At 40.2% G+C, this 14,290-nt stretch overlaps 1 protein-coding gene and 1 long non-coding RNA gene across 4 annotated transcripts in view; one reads left to right on the plus strand and one right to left on the minus strand.

Annotated features, from left to right (window-relative positions):
- The window catches only part of DSCAM (DS cell adhesion molecule), a 476,005-nt gene extending 468,456 nt beyond the window's left edge, over positions 1–7,549 (minus strand). For all 3 annotated transcript variants that reach the window (XR_003990146.1, XM_030477062.1, XM_030477065.1), the window contains exon 1: positions 7,457–7,549. Coding sequence is in view for 2 of the 3 variants with exons in the window: in XM_030477062.1 (XP_030332922.1) it covers positions 7,457–7,499 (43 nt within the window). In the remaining variant the exon portion in view is untranslated. The remainder of the gene's footprint in view (positions 1–7,456) is intronic.
- LOC115604191 lies at positions 7,170–13,729 on the plus strand. Its single transcript, XR_003990147.1, has 3 exons — positions 7,170–7,296; positions 11,812–11,989; positions 12,834–13,729. It is a non-coding gene; the product is annotated as an uncharacterized LOC115604191 (long non-coding RNA).
- The last annotated feature ends 561 nt before the right edge of the window (positions 13,730–14,290 follow it).

Here is a 14,290-nt window from a genome sequence, read left to right on the forward strand (position 1 = left end):
TAGTGTGCATGCTTAGCATAAGCTGTTCATTTGCAAAACCACATGGGAGGATTTCACACCAACAGATATTTATATAGACAGAGCAACCCTACAACCTTATCTATAAAATCACTGCAAGCAGATTATGTAGACAGGCAACAATTCACAGCTACAGTGCAACACAATTATATTCTAGTTGTATTGAAGGACGCCCGGTCCTTCCAGGAATCATGTTTCTGATATTTTTGAAACATTGGAGGGCTCCCCAAAATTTACTCAAAAAATTACTATAGATGACAGAATAGTCATCTAAAGATGACTAAGAATAATTTTTAGTGTAGTATGAACTTAAATTCTAAACGATAAATCTTCTGCATAGAATTACTGTGTAATTAATTTGAAGAAAATAAAATCGGTATACTTGGACAGCAAAGCAAGTGCCAGATTTTCCACACACAGAAACTTTTAAGCAATTACAAGATATATAAATTTATATATATGTGTGTATAAGTATAAATACATTTTAAAATCCCAGAAAGAACAGTATCCCTGACCTACTAGATTAAGAACCACATGAGCAGGATGGTTGGTCTTCGGCTCACACAGTGGCATGAATCTAGAAGCTTTAAATGCTAACCAGGCAAAAAATTTCTCAGGTGGTCCTTGTATGTGCCTTTGTCTCTGCCACATCAACATGTAGCAGGATGCTATTTCAGACACGCTCTCAGGCTGCCCCATGGCCCATGCTCCTGCGCTTGTGCAGGGTCTGTCCTCCTGGAAGCTTCAGCAGAGGCACATCAGTGATTCAGATCGGGTCACTCGGCTGCTCTCTCCCTCAATTACTAAGAAGCTCCAGGGAGGCTGGTGTTTAGGATGGAGGTGACTCTCTCAAAGCCTTTGCATTTAAAAATGGCTTTCTATAAATAGGATTGCTGGCTCACTCTTAAATCTTACTCCCTGCCTTCTAAGTAAAAATAGCTTAAATAGGGATTCTGGAAAGATTTGTTAATCTCTGCCATCCTGTTTGTCCATCCATTTGCCTGCCTTTGTTTCCTCAGTGTGTATCATGACGTATGTTGCCCACTGCACTATGAAAGCTATATATTGATGTACCCTAGTTTCTCTTTTCCTGATGACTAACCCAATGCCCTAATGGGAAAAAAAAAAATACTTATGAGATAACAAGAAATTCTTTTCTGAATGACAATATAAAAAGAAAGTAATGGCAAGAAAAGTCCATGGTGCTAACAAGTACTTGAGGAATCTGTGGTGTGTTCTTAAACAGGTTCTTTTCAGTGCTCTAAAATATTGTGCTGTGAAATGCTCTTATGAAATGCCTCCCATTTTAGGTTGGGGTTTTTTTTGTTTGTTTGTTTGTTGGGTTTTTTTTTTTTTTTTTGTTTGTTTTTTGTTTTTTTTAAAAATGCTGGTGTTTGATGTTTTTAAGCGACAGTGAAGACTGAGAAGATAAGATTTCACATCATGTTATTCTTCAAAGAAACCCTAATTTCATTCATTTTATAACAGGTTAAAGGAAAAGGAAGTGTTGATTAGGAAGGATTGTAAAATATCTCAAACTATATTGTGAAACAAGTAATTTAACTGCATATACTTACACATTCACCTTCAAATAATTAAGTATGCTGATCTACAGGCCTGTAATGACTAAATGTATTTTTTTAGTCCTTTCAGAGTTTCAACGACTCAAAAGAAATATCATTTAAAAAAAAATAAATAAATTGTAGCTCAGAAAAATTAAATTGATTATAATGTTCTTTCAGCTTTCTCCAGCTTTTAAAGTGAAAGCTGGAGTTAGTGTCTTTCCCATTGCAAAAGTGAAAAAGTCCTAGAGATTGATAAGTGGGGTGTTTCAATTAAAATCAAAGGCTAAGTGAGTGGGATGTTCAAACAGGCCTTAATCTATTGCACATCTTAACTTGTCAATCTGAGTAAACTTTAAAGGGAAAGGAAGGAGTTCCATCTATTTTGCTCCTCAATTCACTACCCTGGCCACCTCCTCCACCTATAAGATGTTTAGTTTCATTGCTTTTTGCTTTTTTTGTCACTTTAATGTTTATTAAATAAGTAAAAGAGATTATTTCCCCACCCCAAACAAGCCCTGCACCTGAGAAGCATATTTGTTAAGAAAATCATCCAGACAAAACCACAAAAGGTTAGGTCCAACCTGAGCCCATCTGCTCCTGTAACCAGAGCCTTGCACAGCTTCTGAGCTGGAACAGCTTTCTGATTGAGCTACTTGTCGAAGCCTGCAAGATTTCCCTAAATAATTCAATTTATCAGTATACTAAATGAAAAGAGTTTACTCAAGGACAAACAAAATTAAAACCAACTTCTAAACTTTTCTGGATGCAGCAGTACTGAAGAGATGTCACTAAAATACACCTTGAATACTGTTACCAATTTGGGGCCCCTCACTACAAGAAAAACATTGAGGTGCTGGAGCATGTCCAAAGAAAGCCAACAAAGCTGGTGAAGGGTCTAGAGCACAGATCTTATGAGAAGCGACTGAGGGAACTGAGGTTGTTTAGTCTGGAGAAAAGGAGGCTCAGAGAGGACCTTATCACTCTCTACAACCATCGGAAAGGAGGATGTAGTGAGGTAGGGGTCGGTCTCTTCTCCCAAGTAAGAAGTGATCAGACAAGAGAAAATGGCCTCAGTTGCACCAGGGGAGGTTTAAACTGGATATTAGACAAAATGTCTTCACCAAAAGGGTTGTCAAAAGCTGGAACAGGCTGCCCAGGGAAATGGTGGAGTCACCATCCCTGGAGGTATTTAAAAGACATGTAGATGTGAAACTTAGGGATGTGGTTTAGTGGTGGACTTGGCAGTGCTGGGTCAGTGGTTGGACTTGATGATCTGAAAGGGCTCTTCTAACTTAAACAATCCAATGATTCTATGAAATCACAGTGCAGAGCTGTTAGCTATTGAACAGGGTTTACAGGTTTGTTTTTATCATTTGCAGAAATCAGCTTCACTTTAAACCGTTACCAAAAATACCTTAATTGTCACGTACTTCTACTATTCCGTGCTATGGAAGTAAGACGCAGCATCCACCAGTTAAGAAGTTTAGTGACAGTGGATAGAACAGTGCAGCTCAAACGCCTCCGCCGGGCACCGCCTGTTCCCATCACGGCTCCCCGAAGCGCAGCCAGACTCCTGTGGTTTGCTGCCCACTAGTGTCGCGTGGCTCCGGCTCTCCCCTCCACAGTAAGAAAACCACAGCTGGCCAGCCCAGCCTCGAAGCCTGGGGATGGTTCTCCCTGAGCAGAGGAGAAACACTTCTTTTGAAATGGAAATAGATCTTTCTATTCGGAGTGTGCTCCGGGTGCCTAGCTATAACTATTCTTTATTTGGCATTTGGTGATTAATTAACAGCTATTCATACCTTGAGTAACACCAGATTAAAAACACTATCAGCTGTACTGTGCCATCCACAAGCATATACCAAGCTAAATGATTTCTGCACATGCATTAAACTTTCTAAGCTAAGGATTTGGCTACACAATTCCACATAAGCTATGTATGTATTACAGTAAGTTTCTACAAAGCAAGCTGTTTGCTCTTTTCCTTAAATGTTTCATCCCCAGTACTGAGAGTCACCATTTTCTTTGGAGAGTGTCATTAGTACCGCTGTCACTTTCACTGCTCATTCTCCAGCCCAACCCCTGCTCTCAGTTCAGTGTGATCCCTCTCAGTCTTCTAATACGCTGCTAGAACCCATAGAGAGATACAGGGTAGGGAAAGGATTCAAACAGGAAATAATTTTAATGGAAATTTATTTTTAGTGTCACCTGTACTGTATTGGGTGCCTCCTGATGCTCCATTGATTTCAGCAGAACATCTGTGGACAACAGGCATACAGGAAACACAGCCAGAGAGAAGCCTGCAAATGGGCTCAGCATACCTACAGCAGAGACTAAATGATACTGCAAGATACTTGTTTCTGAAAATAGCATCCTAATTCTGACCTAACTTTATCACATTTATCTTTATTTCAATAAAAAGCAAGGCTTTTGAAGGAGGCCATTCTCCCCCCACAGCCTTCCCTATCTTCTGTCTCCTTCTTTCCCTGTGATTAGCAAAATGCCAGCTTACTAATTACAAACAGGCTACGATAGACTTTCGTTGTTAATTTTACGTGCTTGTTTCTGCGAGTACTTACATATAGTAACGTGGAAGGTAGTACAGATATAGTAACCCTGAAGTAACTCAAAAGTATTGCTCAGGATTGTAACTGCATGACTCAGGCTTTCAAAGTGGTGAATTTAGCTGCATAGCTCCCACTGATGTCTATATCATCCCACGCACTTACTAAGGCTGCAACACATCTATGGTTAACAGATACCTGTATTTTTCAGAAACTCACAGAAATGAGAGTTTAAAGCCATTACAAAATCTAAATGCTTCAACCAGGTATTTGGAAGGTTTTGTTTCAGGCTTCAGAAATACTAATTGGATGTAACAGTATGTCAGTATTTTATTGTCCCCAGAAGGAAGCTATTTCACAAACATAAAGCCTACTCAGTGACACTGCTCATATCTAATTTGACAAAATGTATTTGTGCTGACAGACTGTAGGGTGATATGGGGGCCAACTTTGCTATTGTTATTCAGATGGTTTCCATTATCTTCAATGGAAATACAGCCCAAGATGACAACTATAGGGTTAAACCCATAACATGTGGGTTTATTTTTTAAGCTATTTGTTGCCTTAAAAAGGAAAAGGAAAAAAAAAAAAAAAAAAAAAAGAAAAAGAAAAAAAAACCCAAAACCACAAAAAACAAAACACACACCACAAGGAAAAAAAAACCAGAAACAACACAACCACCACAGAAACAACCCAAAGCCAACAACAGGAACATAAACATGAAGAATCTCACACATATTAAATTTAAAATTAGAATGAGATGTAACACATAATTAAAAACCACTCATACACATGCTTGTGTTTTAAGTAAATGTACTATAGTTCTATAAGGGGTTCAGAAAAGGTAATGGCAGAAGCCAAGCAAGCAACCTTCAACAGCCTCCCCCCTGTTCCCCTAGATATAGTCCTAAAAGAATATTGCCTCTACACAGTGAAGTTCAGATATAGTTATAGATAGAATAATTAAAATAAATGTGTATGTGACATATCTATTTATTTATGCAGTCATTTCCTTCAAAGAGATACATATCTGATATGACATTGCATTAAAATCTGAATTCCTCTAAAATGTAATTCTCTGATTCTTGACTTCGATATGATAGTCCCAGTAAGGGTTACTAGCAAACAAAACCAAGTTATTCAGACTTAACACGAAGGTAGGTGCCATTTAAAAAGAAATCCTTTAAAAAGATCCTAAATCCATATGCATTTTGATATCAGGTATAATGTCAAAACACAGTTCTTCAGTTGCAAAGAATCATTGACAAATCCACTACATATTTCTACCATGTTTTTACCTTCAAATATCACCAAACACAAAACCATTTTATTTGAGCAATCTAGATTCACAAATGTACGGATAATGCTGTGTGTCAGTACAGAATCTGTGCAGATGCATCTATCATTTACACATTATACTAGTAAAACTAGGAAAATCTTTGGGATACAAATTCATATTTGACTGTGATCCAAAAAAAACATGAATACTGAAAGTGAAATTGCTGCTGACTTCGTAGATCAAGGAATAAATGAAAGTGATTTTCATAGTATTTCAGCCTCATAAAGCTAAAATTACTCTGTTCTTCGAAACCCCTGGAAGAGGGACTAACTAGCTTAGAACATAAAATTTATAGCATCAGTACAGTAGACCAAAATATATGCCTCTTCTTTTTCAAAAAGGCATAAGATTTTTGAACAGAAACAGGGTCCTTCCCTGTGCAAATCTCGTTTTAGATGGATAGCACCGGTAAGAGCGTATACTTTCAGGCTGATTCTGTCTCTCTGATAAACAGCAAATCTCTCCCTCCAAGGTATCTGGATGAAGAGGATAAAAAGGCACAGTGCTGCCTGCCAATAAATAAATAAATAAAATAAATAAATAAATAAATCAGATAATTTCTTAATGTCAGAACTTGTTGCAGTTGTCTTACTGCTAGGAGAAATGCAAAATTCTGAAGCTACAGTTTGGGGGATTTCAATCATTTTGCATTCTGTGGCATTCAGAAGATGCAAATGTTTTAAGATAGCCCTAAATACACACTGAAGATTCACCTCCTAGTTTACAATCTTATCCGGCTATTCGCACTGGACTGGCCATGCCTGTCAACCTGTTTTCTCATCCAGCGTATGCTTAGAAGACATGAAGGCACCCTTATCCAGCATTCAGACCTCACCCTCTGCGAGAGGTTCAATTATTTCTATCATCCAAGAAAATCCTACACTTTGCCCTGTGCTTCTCTCGCATTGATTCAATACAAGAAGAGTTTCCCTATTCTACCTGTTTTGCCTATTTTGAGAATTGTGTGTCTGATCTTTCCAGTTTAACTGTCAGGATGTGATGCATTACAGGCAAATGCTACATTCTCAAATCTGAGAAGGAGGAAACGTAATAGAATAGCTAGAACCTCAGACTACACCATAATTTGTTTTCTGTCCTTAAAACTGCAATGATTATATGCATTTTAATAAAAGTTGTGCAATTTAAAACTATTTTCACATATGGCATGGTTTTCAATCATATATATCTAAATGTTCCAGAATATCCTCATCCACTATTAAAGACACTCAGAAAGAGCAATAAATGTTTGTCAATCCAAGAGTTCGGAGAATGAAGAGGGGAAGAAAATTATAACAGGTTTACCCTTATTCTATCTCCAGTCTAATTTCCCCTTCCTAACTTTATAATTGACTGAAAGTCTTCAACATTTCCAGATGATGTAATGCTTATCCTTGCATATTTTTACATAAATGGGGGGGGGGGGGGGATAGAGAGCAGGTACCTTTACAGTGAAAGGTGAAAGGGAAATAAATTTAAAATAGCAATTCCAAAATATATATATATACTGGGGGAAAAAAAAAAAAAAAAGCAAAACCACACAACAAAATATTAGGTGGAAGCACAAGGCAGTGAAAAAAAATCCAAAACGTGAAAGGAAGCAGTATCTCAGTGCAACCGCTGAGGGTGAAATCCCTTCAAATTATCCCCGTGTACTCAGACGGATTTATACGGCACTTAACAAATTTCTGCACTTTCCCAGCTAGGAAAGGAAGAAAAAGCACCTCTATCCCTGTCTCTCTAAGCACCGTCTTACTCCGAACGAGGCAGACATACAGCAACGTGGCTGGGCTACGGGCTGTCACTTTGCTAGGTAAGCGAGTTGAAGCGATTACAGAGCAATTTCGCCCGTCTCCCCGCGGCTGCCCGCAGCCAGCGCGACGGTTCGCACACAAAAGGCACAACCGCGACCCGCTCCCTTGCCCGAGGGGGAAAAGGGAAGGAGCCCCGCGGCGGGGGGCGGCAGCGCTCACCATGCGAGATGCTGTGGAGCAAGGCGACGGCCAACATCCACATGCCCCCGCCGCTCCCCCGCTCCCCGCTCCGGGCTCGGGCTGGGGCTCCGGCTCGGGCTCGCCCTCGCCCGCCGCGCCCACGACCGCGACCGCGACTGCGGCCACGGCCGGGCCGGAGCTGCCGGGCAACGCGCACCGGGTCCGGCCGCCGCCTCCCTCGGCCGGCGGGTGCCGGTGCCTGCGCGGAGCCTGCGGGGCCGCTCGTCCGCCCAGCGAGCGCTCAGCCCCGCCTGCAGCCCCGCGGCTCCGCCGACACTCGCCGCCCGGCTCTCGGGCGGGGGAAGAGGCAGCCGGCGGCGGCGGGCGGCGGGGGCGCGGCGCCCAGGTGTGTCCTCGGCTCGGGGAGGCGCCCGCGGCGCGGCGGGGGCAGGGCCACAGGTGACGGGAGCCTCCGGCGCAGGCACAGGAGCATCCCCGGCGGCGGCCGGCCCCGAGCCGCGGCGAGCCGGCTCCTCACACACCGCCCTCCGGCCCGGCGGCAGGCAGGCGGGCGGGCGGGCGCATCTTTCTTCCTTCCCTCCCTCCTTCCCCAGCAGCTCTGGACGTGCTGAGCCCTCTGACAACCTCCCTCCTGCCTCCCAGCGCAGCGGAGGGGAGCGTTAGCCCCAGCCCTCCGCAGTCTTAAAGCACCACAAAGTCTCCACAGTGGAAAAAACCAAGACCAATAGAAGGCGGCAGCGGAATGCCCTGCCTCTCAATAGTTGGCTGAACTGCGTCCGTTCAGCATCAGCTGAGTTGTATATGACTAATGTGTTGACAAGTCGTGTGGGGGGACTGGAGGAGGGGGCCCTTCTAGAAGGTCACAGCCCAGACAGGCGCGCGCATCAAATAATTGAGTGGCATTCTGTGTGGAACTGAAAGAAAAAAAATACATAAATCTACATTTCCCTGTGCTTACACAGCTCCAGATACTGTTTGGCCTCTCATGTGTTTCTTTTTCTGTGGTAACAAAATTTTTCCCCCTGTAGCATAAATTTCAGCCTCTCTAACTAAAAGCAATTTCTGTGCCTATTCTTTCTTCACATTCTTTCTATGATGTGAAGGTTGGTCTAAAAGGGAAAAGAAAAAAAGAAAAAAGGAAAAAATATTAAATGCAGGCAGAAAAGAAAAAATCAATATTGGGATATATGTAACAGCATTAGGGCAACTGAATTTAAACTGTAAGATGAAAAGCAAACAACAAAGCACTAAGGAATCTCAACCTGCAGAATCCCCAATGTGTTACCAAACAGGATCACATTCACATTTGGAGGTCTTCACGGCACATTTTTTTTCCTTTAACTGCTTTATAGCACCAGACATCGCCATGCTGCCAATACTCAGACTTGTTCACTGTCATGAAACCTGAGAAAGGATGTCCCCCAAAACCAAATTGGGATGAATACATGCAGAAAGCTCAGCAACACAGCTGGACAGGAAAGAATATCTGCCTGGAGATGTTTCTAAAGCCATACAGAATGGAACAAAACACACTCCCAAAGCATTGTATAAGGACCTTCATTTTCATTATTGACAAAACCAAAGTGGCACCTGAAGCGTAGTGAAAGCCATCCTGCAAGTGCTTAGTTCCCTGCATCCCATCGTGGCTGGGGCATCAGCCAGGAGATACTGAAGCCCTAAAGTGAAAATAGGAGAGATGAGACCAATATTGGGCAAGGACTAGCTGCTTGTGGTTGCCCCTAAGAAAAATATGTGGGTAACCAGAGAAGCTGTTCAGTGGAAAATCTGATGCCGTTAAAGAAAAATTAGAGAGAGAAATACAAATGTCTTGGGGAGGGGCAGGGGAATGAAGTTTGCTTTTATTGGGAGTGAAGTTATGTTAAAAATGACAATACTTTCATCTCCTTGTTTTGAAGAGAGCTAGTGACTAGCAGAAAAGCAGAAATATTGATTTGAGAACATTTTGAAGAAGTTCATGACATATTTGTTCAGGCAGTTCTTTCAGAATTGCTGTTTCCCATTTTGAAGCTGAAAACATGTTTAGGTCTTAAGAGATACAATGCTATAGCACATGGAATAAATATACTGTCTTCTCAGTAATTTCTACCTCCTTACCTATATAACTCTGGTAGCTCTTGACAAATTTTAGTTTCATTTAAAGCAGTCTCAACCAAGTTTCTGTACTTTTCAGTTTATTTGAAACGACAACAGCAGCTGCAGACTAAAACCGTAGGTCTTCGATTTGTTCTTCTGTGGCACCAAAAGGCAAGGGACCAACTTTCAGTGGGTACATAACCTTTTTTTAGCAACAGCCAGCTAACTAGGCAGCATAATCATAGTCCTGAGCTAGGCTTAAGGAAGGGAGGGGAAGACAGGACATAATTTTGCATAAAAGCAGGGTTCACTAGTTCTATTGCTCAGGAAATAACTTGACTGAAACCTAAATGAAACAATCTGTCAATGTGGAGAAACAAGACTATATGATAACTTCCACACAGAATACATGAAATCAGTCAGGATGCTACTTTTCAAGTCTGAAAAATGAAGCATGACCAGACTTCAGCTGCAATCAAGGCTAGTTAAAGTTAGCAACCAAAGAGAATTCCATTTTATGGTTTTTTTTTTGTTTGATTACAATAGAATATTCTAGAGTAAGTGGCTGGAAATTATTAAATTCTTCCTGAAACAAATTCAATAATTTTCCAGCAAGATCTCTCAATTAGAGTTTGCACCTAATTCTATCTTCTCTGGGGGAAAAAAAAAAAAAAAAAAAAAAAGGAAGAAAAAATCCTATGCAACTGTTACTGTAACTGTGATTAAGAGTTAAAAATCTTAAAACAGGCTTAAATTAAGTTCTTAAACTGGGTTTAGATCTTATACTGGTTGACTGTATCAGGTTGATCATCGTTGCCTTCTGCAGCTAGCACACAAACTCTATGAGGATGATCTCTTGAAGTTAACAGAGAAATGGCAACAGTACACATCAGCTGATGATCACCCTAAACGTACCTCAGACACCTAGCATTTCAGATAACATTATATTGCAGAAAGTGCAAGAAGACTTCTGTATTAGGACCTCACTGAAACACCAATGCGCTTGAGCCATCCAATGGAGCACCTAGAACATCAATATACTTTCTGACAGTTCAGGCCACACAAGTTCAAGTTGTCCCTTGAGCCACCAGCATGAAATACATACAGAAATATCACTAGCATGATCAATCTGACAACAACCCACTCAGCTTTCAGCTGAGCACATACAGAAAGTGTTAAATGGCAAGGTCTCCAAACCCAGGACAGTCTGCAAACCAATTTTACAATGCATGTACATCGTATTCTCATACTAAGAGAGCAGGCACACAAGGAATGACAACAGCAGACCAAAACACCAAATAAAAGATGGATGCAAAGTGCCTTTGTGAAAATTATGTAGGTTATAATGATCCAGCTGGCTGAATGTTTCACATTTCCGTATTGGAAGATGATGTATCTGGTCTATAACTTCTGTAACCAGTCTTGCAGTAAAATTCTTTTTTCAAAGAAAAAAAAGATTAAATGGCCTGTCTACAATAAGTCTGTATTGATTTGGACTTTAAAAAAAAAATAAAGGAATCTTCCAAGGAGAGACTGGGCTGGGAGCAGCAGCAGTAATTGGTTCTATTCAGATCATGGATGGTTTCATAGGCTTTGGGCTTTAGGGAACTCAGTCAAATGTCTGCCATTGAAGCATTCAACTATTCAAACAGAGCCCTTCATTGTCATTCAGGACGCAAAAATCTCATTTGCAATTTCAGCTTTGAAAATGGTTTTAAAGGTACCTGAGGGAAGAAAGAATGGGAGGGAAGCAGAGAAGAAGTGAAGAGAAAGCATAGTGAGAGAGGAAGTCCTCAACAGTCAGAAGACCTGGGGAAAAAAAATAAAAAATAAAAAATGAACATGTGTGAAACCAGAATGTAAATGACTGATCAGCCCAGTTTCTGGAAGAGATGATACCTTGGCTCAGTCATCCCTCAGTTTCTAAAACATCCTGTGTGTCCTCATTATTGACCTCTTTCCATCACTGAAGTCTTCTTGACCATGTTCTTTCAGATTAGTTATTTGAAAGAAAAATATTGGTTATTAGTTTGTAGCCTAGGTAAATATAACTGCTAGGGGCTATCAACTAAGTAAACTAATTTCAGTTGTAAATTTATCTATGATTTTCATTTTATAGTAGGATTTAACAATGGTTTTAGTTCTAGTGAGAAAGGACTTGTGGTCCCAGTTACCTTAAAAGCAAAATCAAAACAGAAGCACACCACCCTGGGATAATAACGAGAAAGAAATAAAACCTGGAACATTTCAGTAAGCAACTATTTTTTCCTTCCTTTTAGTGAAAATATGTGAAGAGGCATCATGCAAAGGATTTGTGAATATTTGGCTGAAATAAATACCAGTCCTAAGCATTCAGACCTCAATCTTCTGAATCAAGTATTTCCAATCTTCTTTCTGATCCAAATCTATTTTAAAGCTGAAGATGACAAGTTCTGTAACTCTTCCTCAAATTTTCAGGTGAGCTAAAGCTTTGTCACTGTACCCATAATGAAGATAAACTCAGAGTGATAAAGGAACCAGGGGTTAAGAAGGAAAGAGTAGCAGAAGAGGGAAAGCTTTTCAGTAGTTTGCATCAGTCTGGAAACAGGAGAATCAAAAGCCTTGTGAGAACAGGTTTTCCTCACAAGACTTCATGCCCGATTTGATACTGGAAAGATTCAGATAAATGCTGAATGCTTGTCAAAACCAATCGCTAAACCTTCTGATACTCACTGGCTACCAAGCTTAATGCTTATATCTATAAGCTCACAGTCAGCCATTTTAATCAGAGCAAGTTGTAAAAATTAAATATTTTCCATAAGACACTCAGAATTTAAACGCAATTTCTAGTTCTCTAAGTACCATTATGAAGATATTAGTTGAAATGCTCTGTTTTTTATTATGCAGCTATAGTATGGAATAATAGTATTCAATAATATGGAATATTCAAGAAGGACAAATAAAATCTGAACATCTGCATGCAGTTACCTGTAAAAGCATCTATACTACTGATACCTACCTAATCCACCCCCAGAATACAGGAGAATAAGTACAATTTGCTTCCCATACTTCATCTGAAGCCATTGACTACTCCAAGCTGATAATGTGCAAAAACATTGTTACCTGGCAAAAAAATGTGCTCTCTTGCATGACCTGTCCTTACAGTATACACACAATTAACCATTCAGTCTTGATATGCTCATGAATTAAAGCAGCAGCATTCAAAATAGTGTAGATGGCTTAATACACAGCAAGCTTGAAATAATAAAATGGAAATTATTTTTTTCTTTCCCCTGACTGAAGTTGCTCTTTTCTTCTGCAGCTTGTTCCTGGGGTTCCGGTAGGATCTGGAAGACATGAACTAGCAAAGTTACACCACTGAGTCATTCTGTGAGCACAGAATCAGTGGAAAAGAAGTATTTCCTTTGGATATTTGGTCAGAAGACTGAAGACCTAAGTGGATTCTCAGATGCCTATTACTTTTTCCAGTGGGATTAGTCTCTCTCTTCTCTGTCCAGGTGAATGTTTATACACTAATACACACATAAAAGCAATGACTGAACAATACTCTACTTACACCCACATAACAAACTGATAGAAACTGGCCAGCAGGTGGGAAAGGTATTAGAGAGAAGGAGGAGAGGAGCTGACAGACATTTCTTAGAAAACCATGTTAGAATAAGGCATGGAAAAATCCAGTCTGTGGGAAGGATTTTAAAACCCTGTGTATGATTCATGTTTTTTGGAGAGAATACCAGATTTTTCTATTTAAAACAACATCATCAAAACATAGGGCAGTGATTTTTTTTGTTTTGTTTTGTTTGATTGGGGGTTTTTGGGGTTTTTTGGTTTTTGGTTGTTTTGTTGTTTTGGGGGGGTTTTTTTGTGCTGTAGACTTCTTTTTGCATTGCACCTTACAAAGAAACAGAAAAGGTAAGATTCTTGGCTATTGAAAAACTGACAGACAAGTAAAGGAAAAATATTCCCTTTCAGAAGGGAGAAGCCAGGAGAAATTATATTTTAATTTTCACATCTTTATACAGACAAGTTTGTTCCTACCCTGGAAAAGGTTGGGAGGAGGGGCGTGTAAAATAGCTAAAGATGGCCAGGAACATGGCACACAACATAGCAGACAGCTGTCTTGGGTGAAAATCTGGGTTCATACAAGGGCAGAAAGGCTTCTCTTGGTGCTAATTGGTTCTCACCAGAGAAAGTAACATAACATGACATACAAGCACTATGGCAGTGAAGATACCCATTTAAAAGCCTCCAAATAAAGTTGAACTAAACTGCTTTGTGTGTCTGATGTATGTATAAAGATAAGACATTGAAGACCACAGCATTAAATTATATTAATGCCAAGATATGATGGAGTGACTTACATATATTGAAATCATTGGCATAGCTATGCCACACAGTACATATCTGAATGTCTTAGCTTGAAAAGGCTGAGTCAAGAATACTACTTCATTTCTAAATCTGATTTTCCATTGTTTAGATTAGGAGTCAGGGCCTTTCAACAAGAGATGTAGGGCTACTCTGGGGTTGGACATGGGCATGTCCATATAACTATATACATAGCTACTTCTTATTAAAATGAAGTGGTGGGGAAAAAAGAAATTTAAAGAAATATCACAGCTTCAATAAGGCTTTTTTTTTTTTTTAAATGAATGATGGTTTCAAAGCTCTGAAGACCTCGCTTTAATAATTGTTACAGTGCAGCCCGTTAAGTACCGTAATTATGTGGGAAGGTTATCCCTGGTTCTGAGCCAAATTCTG

Source organism: Strigops habroptila, chromosome 2 (genome assembly GCF_004027225.2).
Source record: "Strigops habroptila isolate Jane chromosome 2, bStrHab1.2.pri, whole genome shotgun sequence".
Lineage (NCBI taxonomy): Eukaryota > Metazoa > Chordata > Aves > Psittaciformes > Psittacidae > Strigops > Strigops habroptila.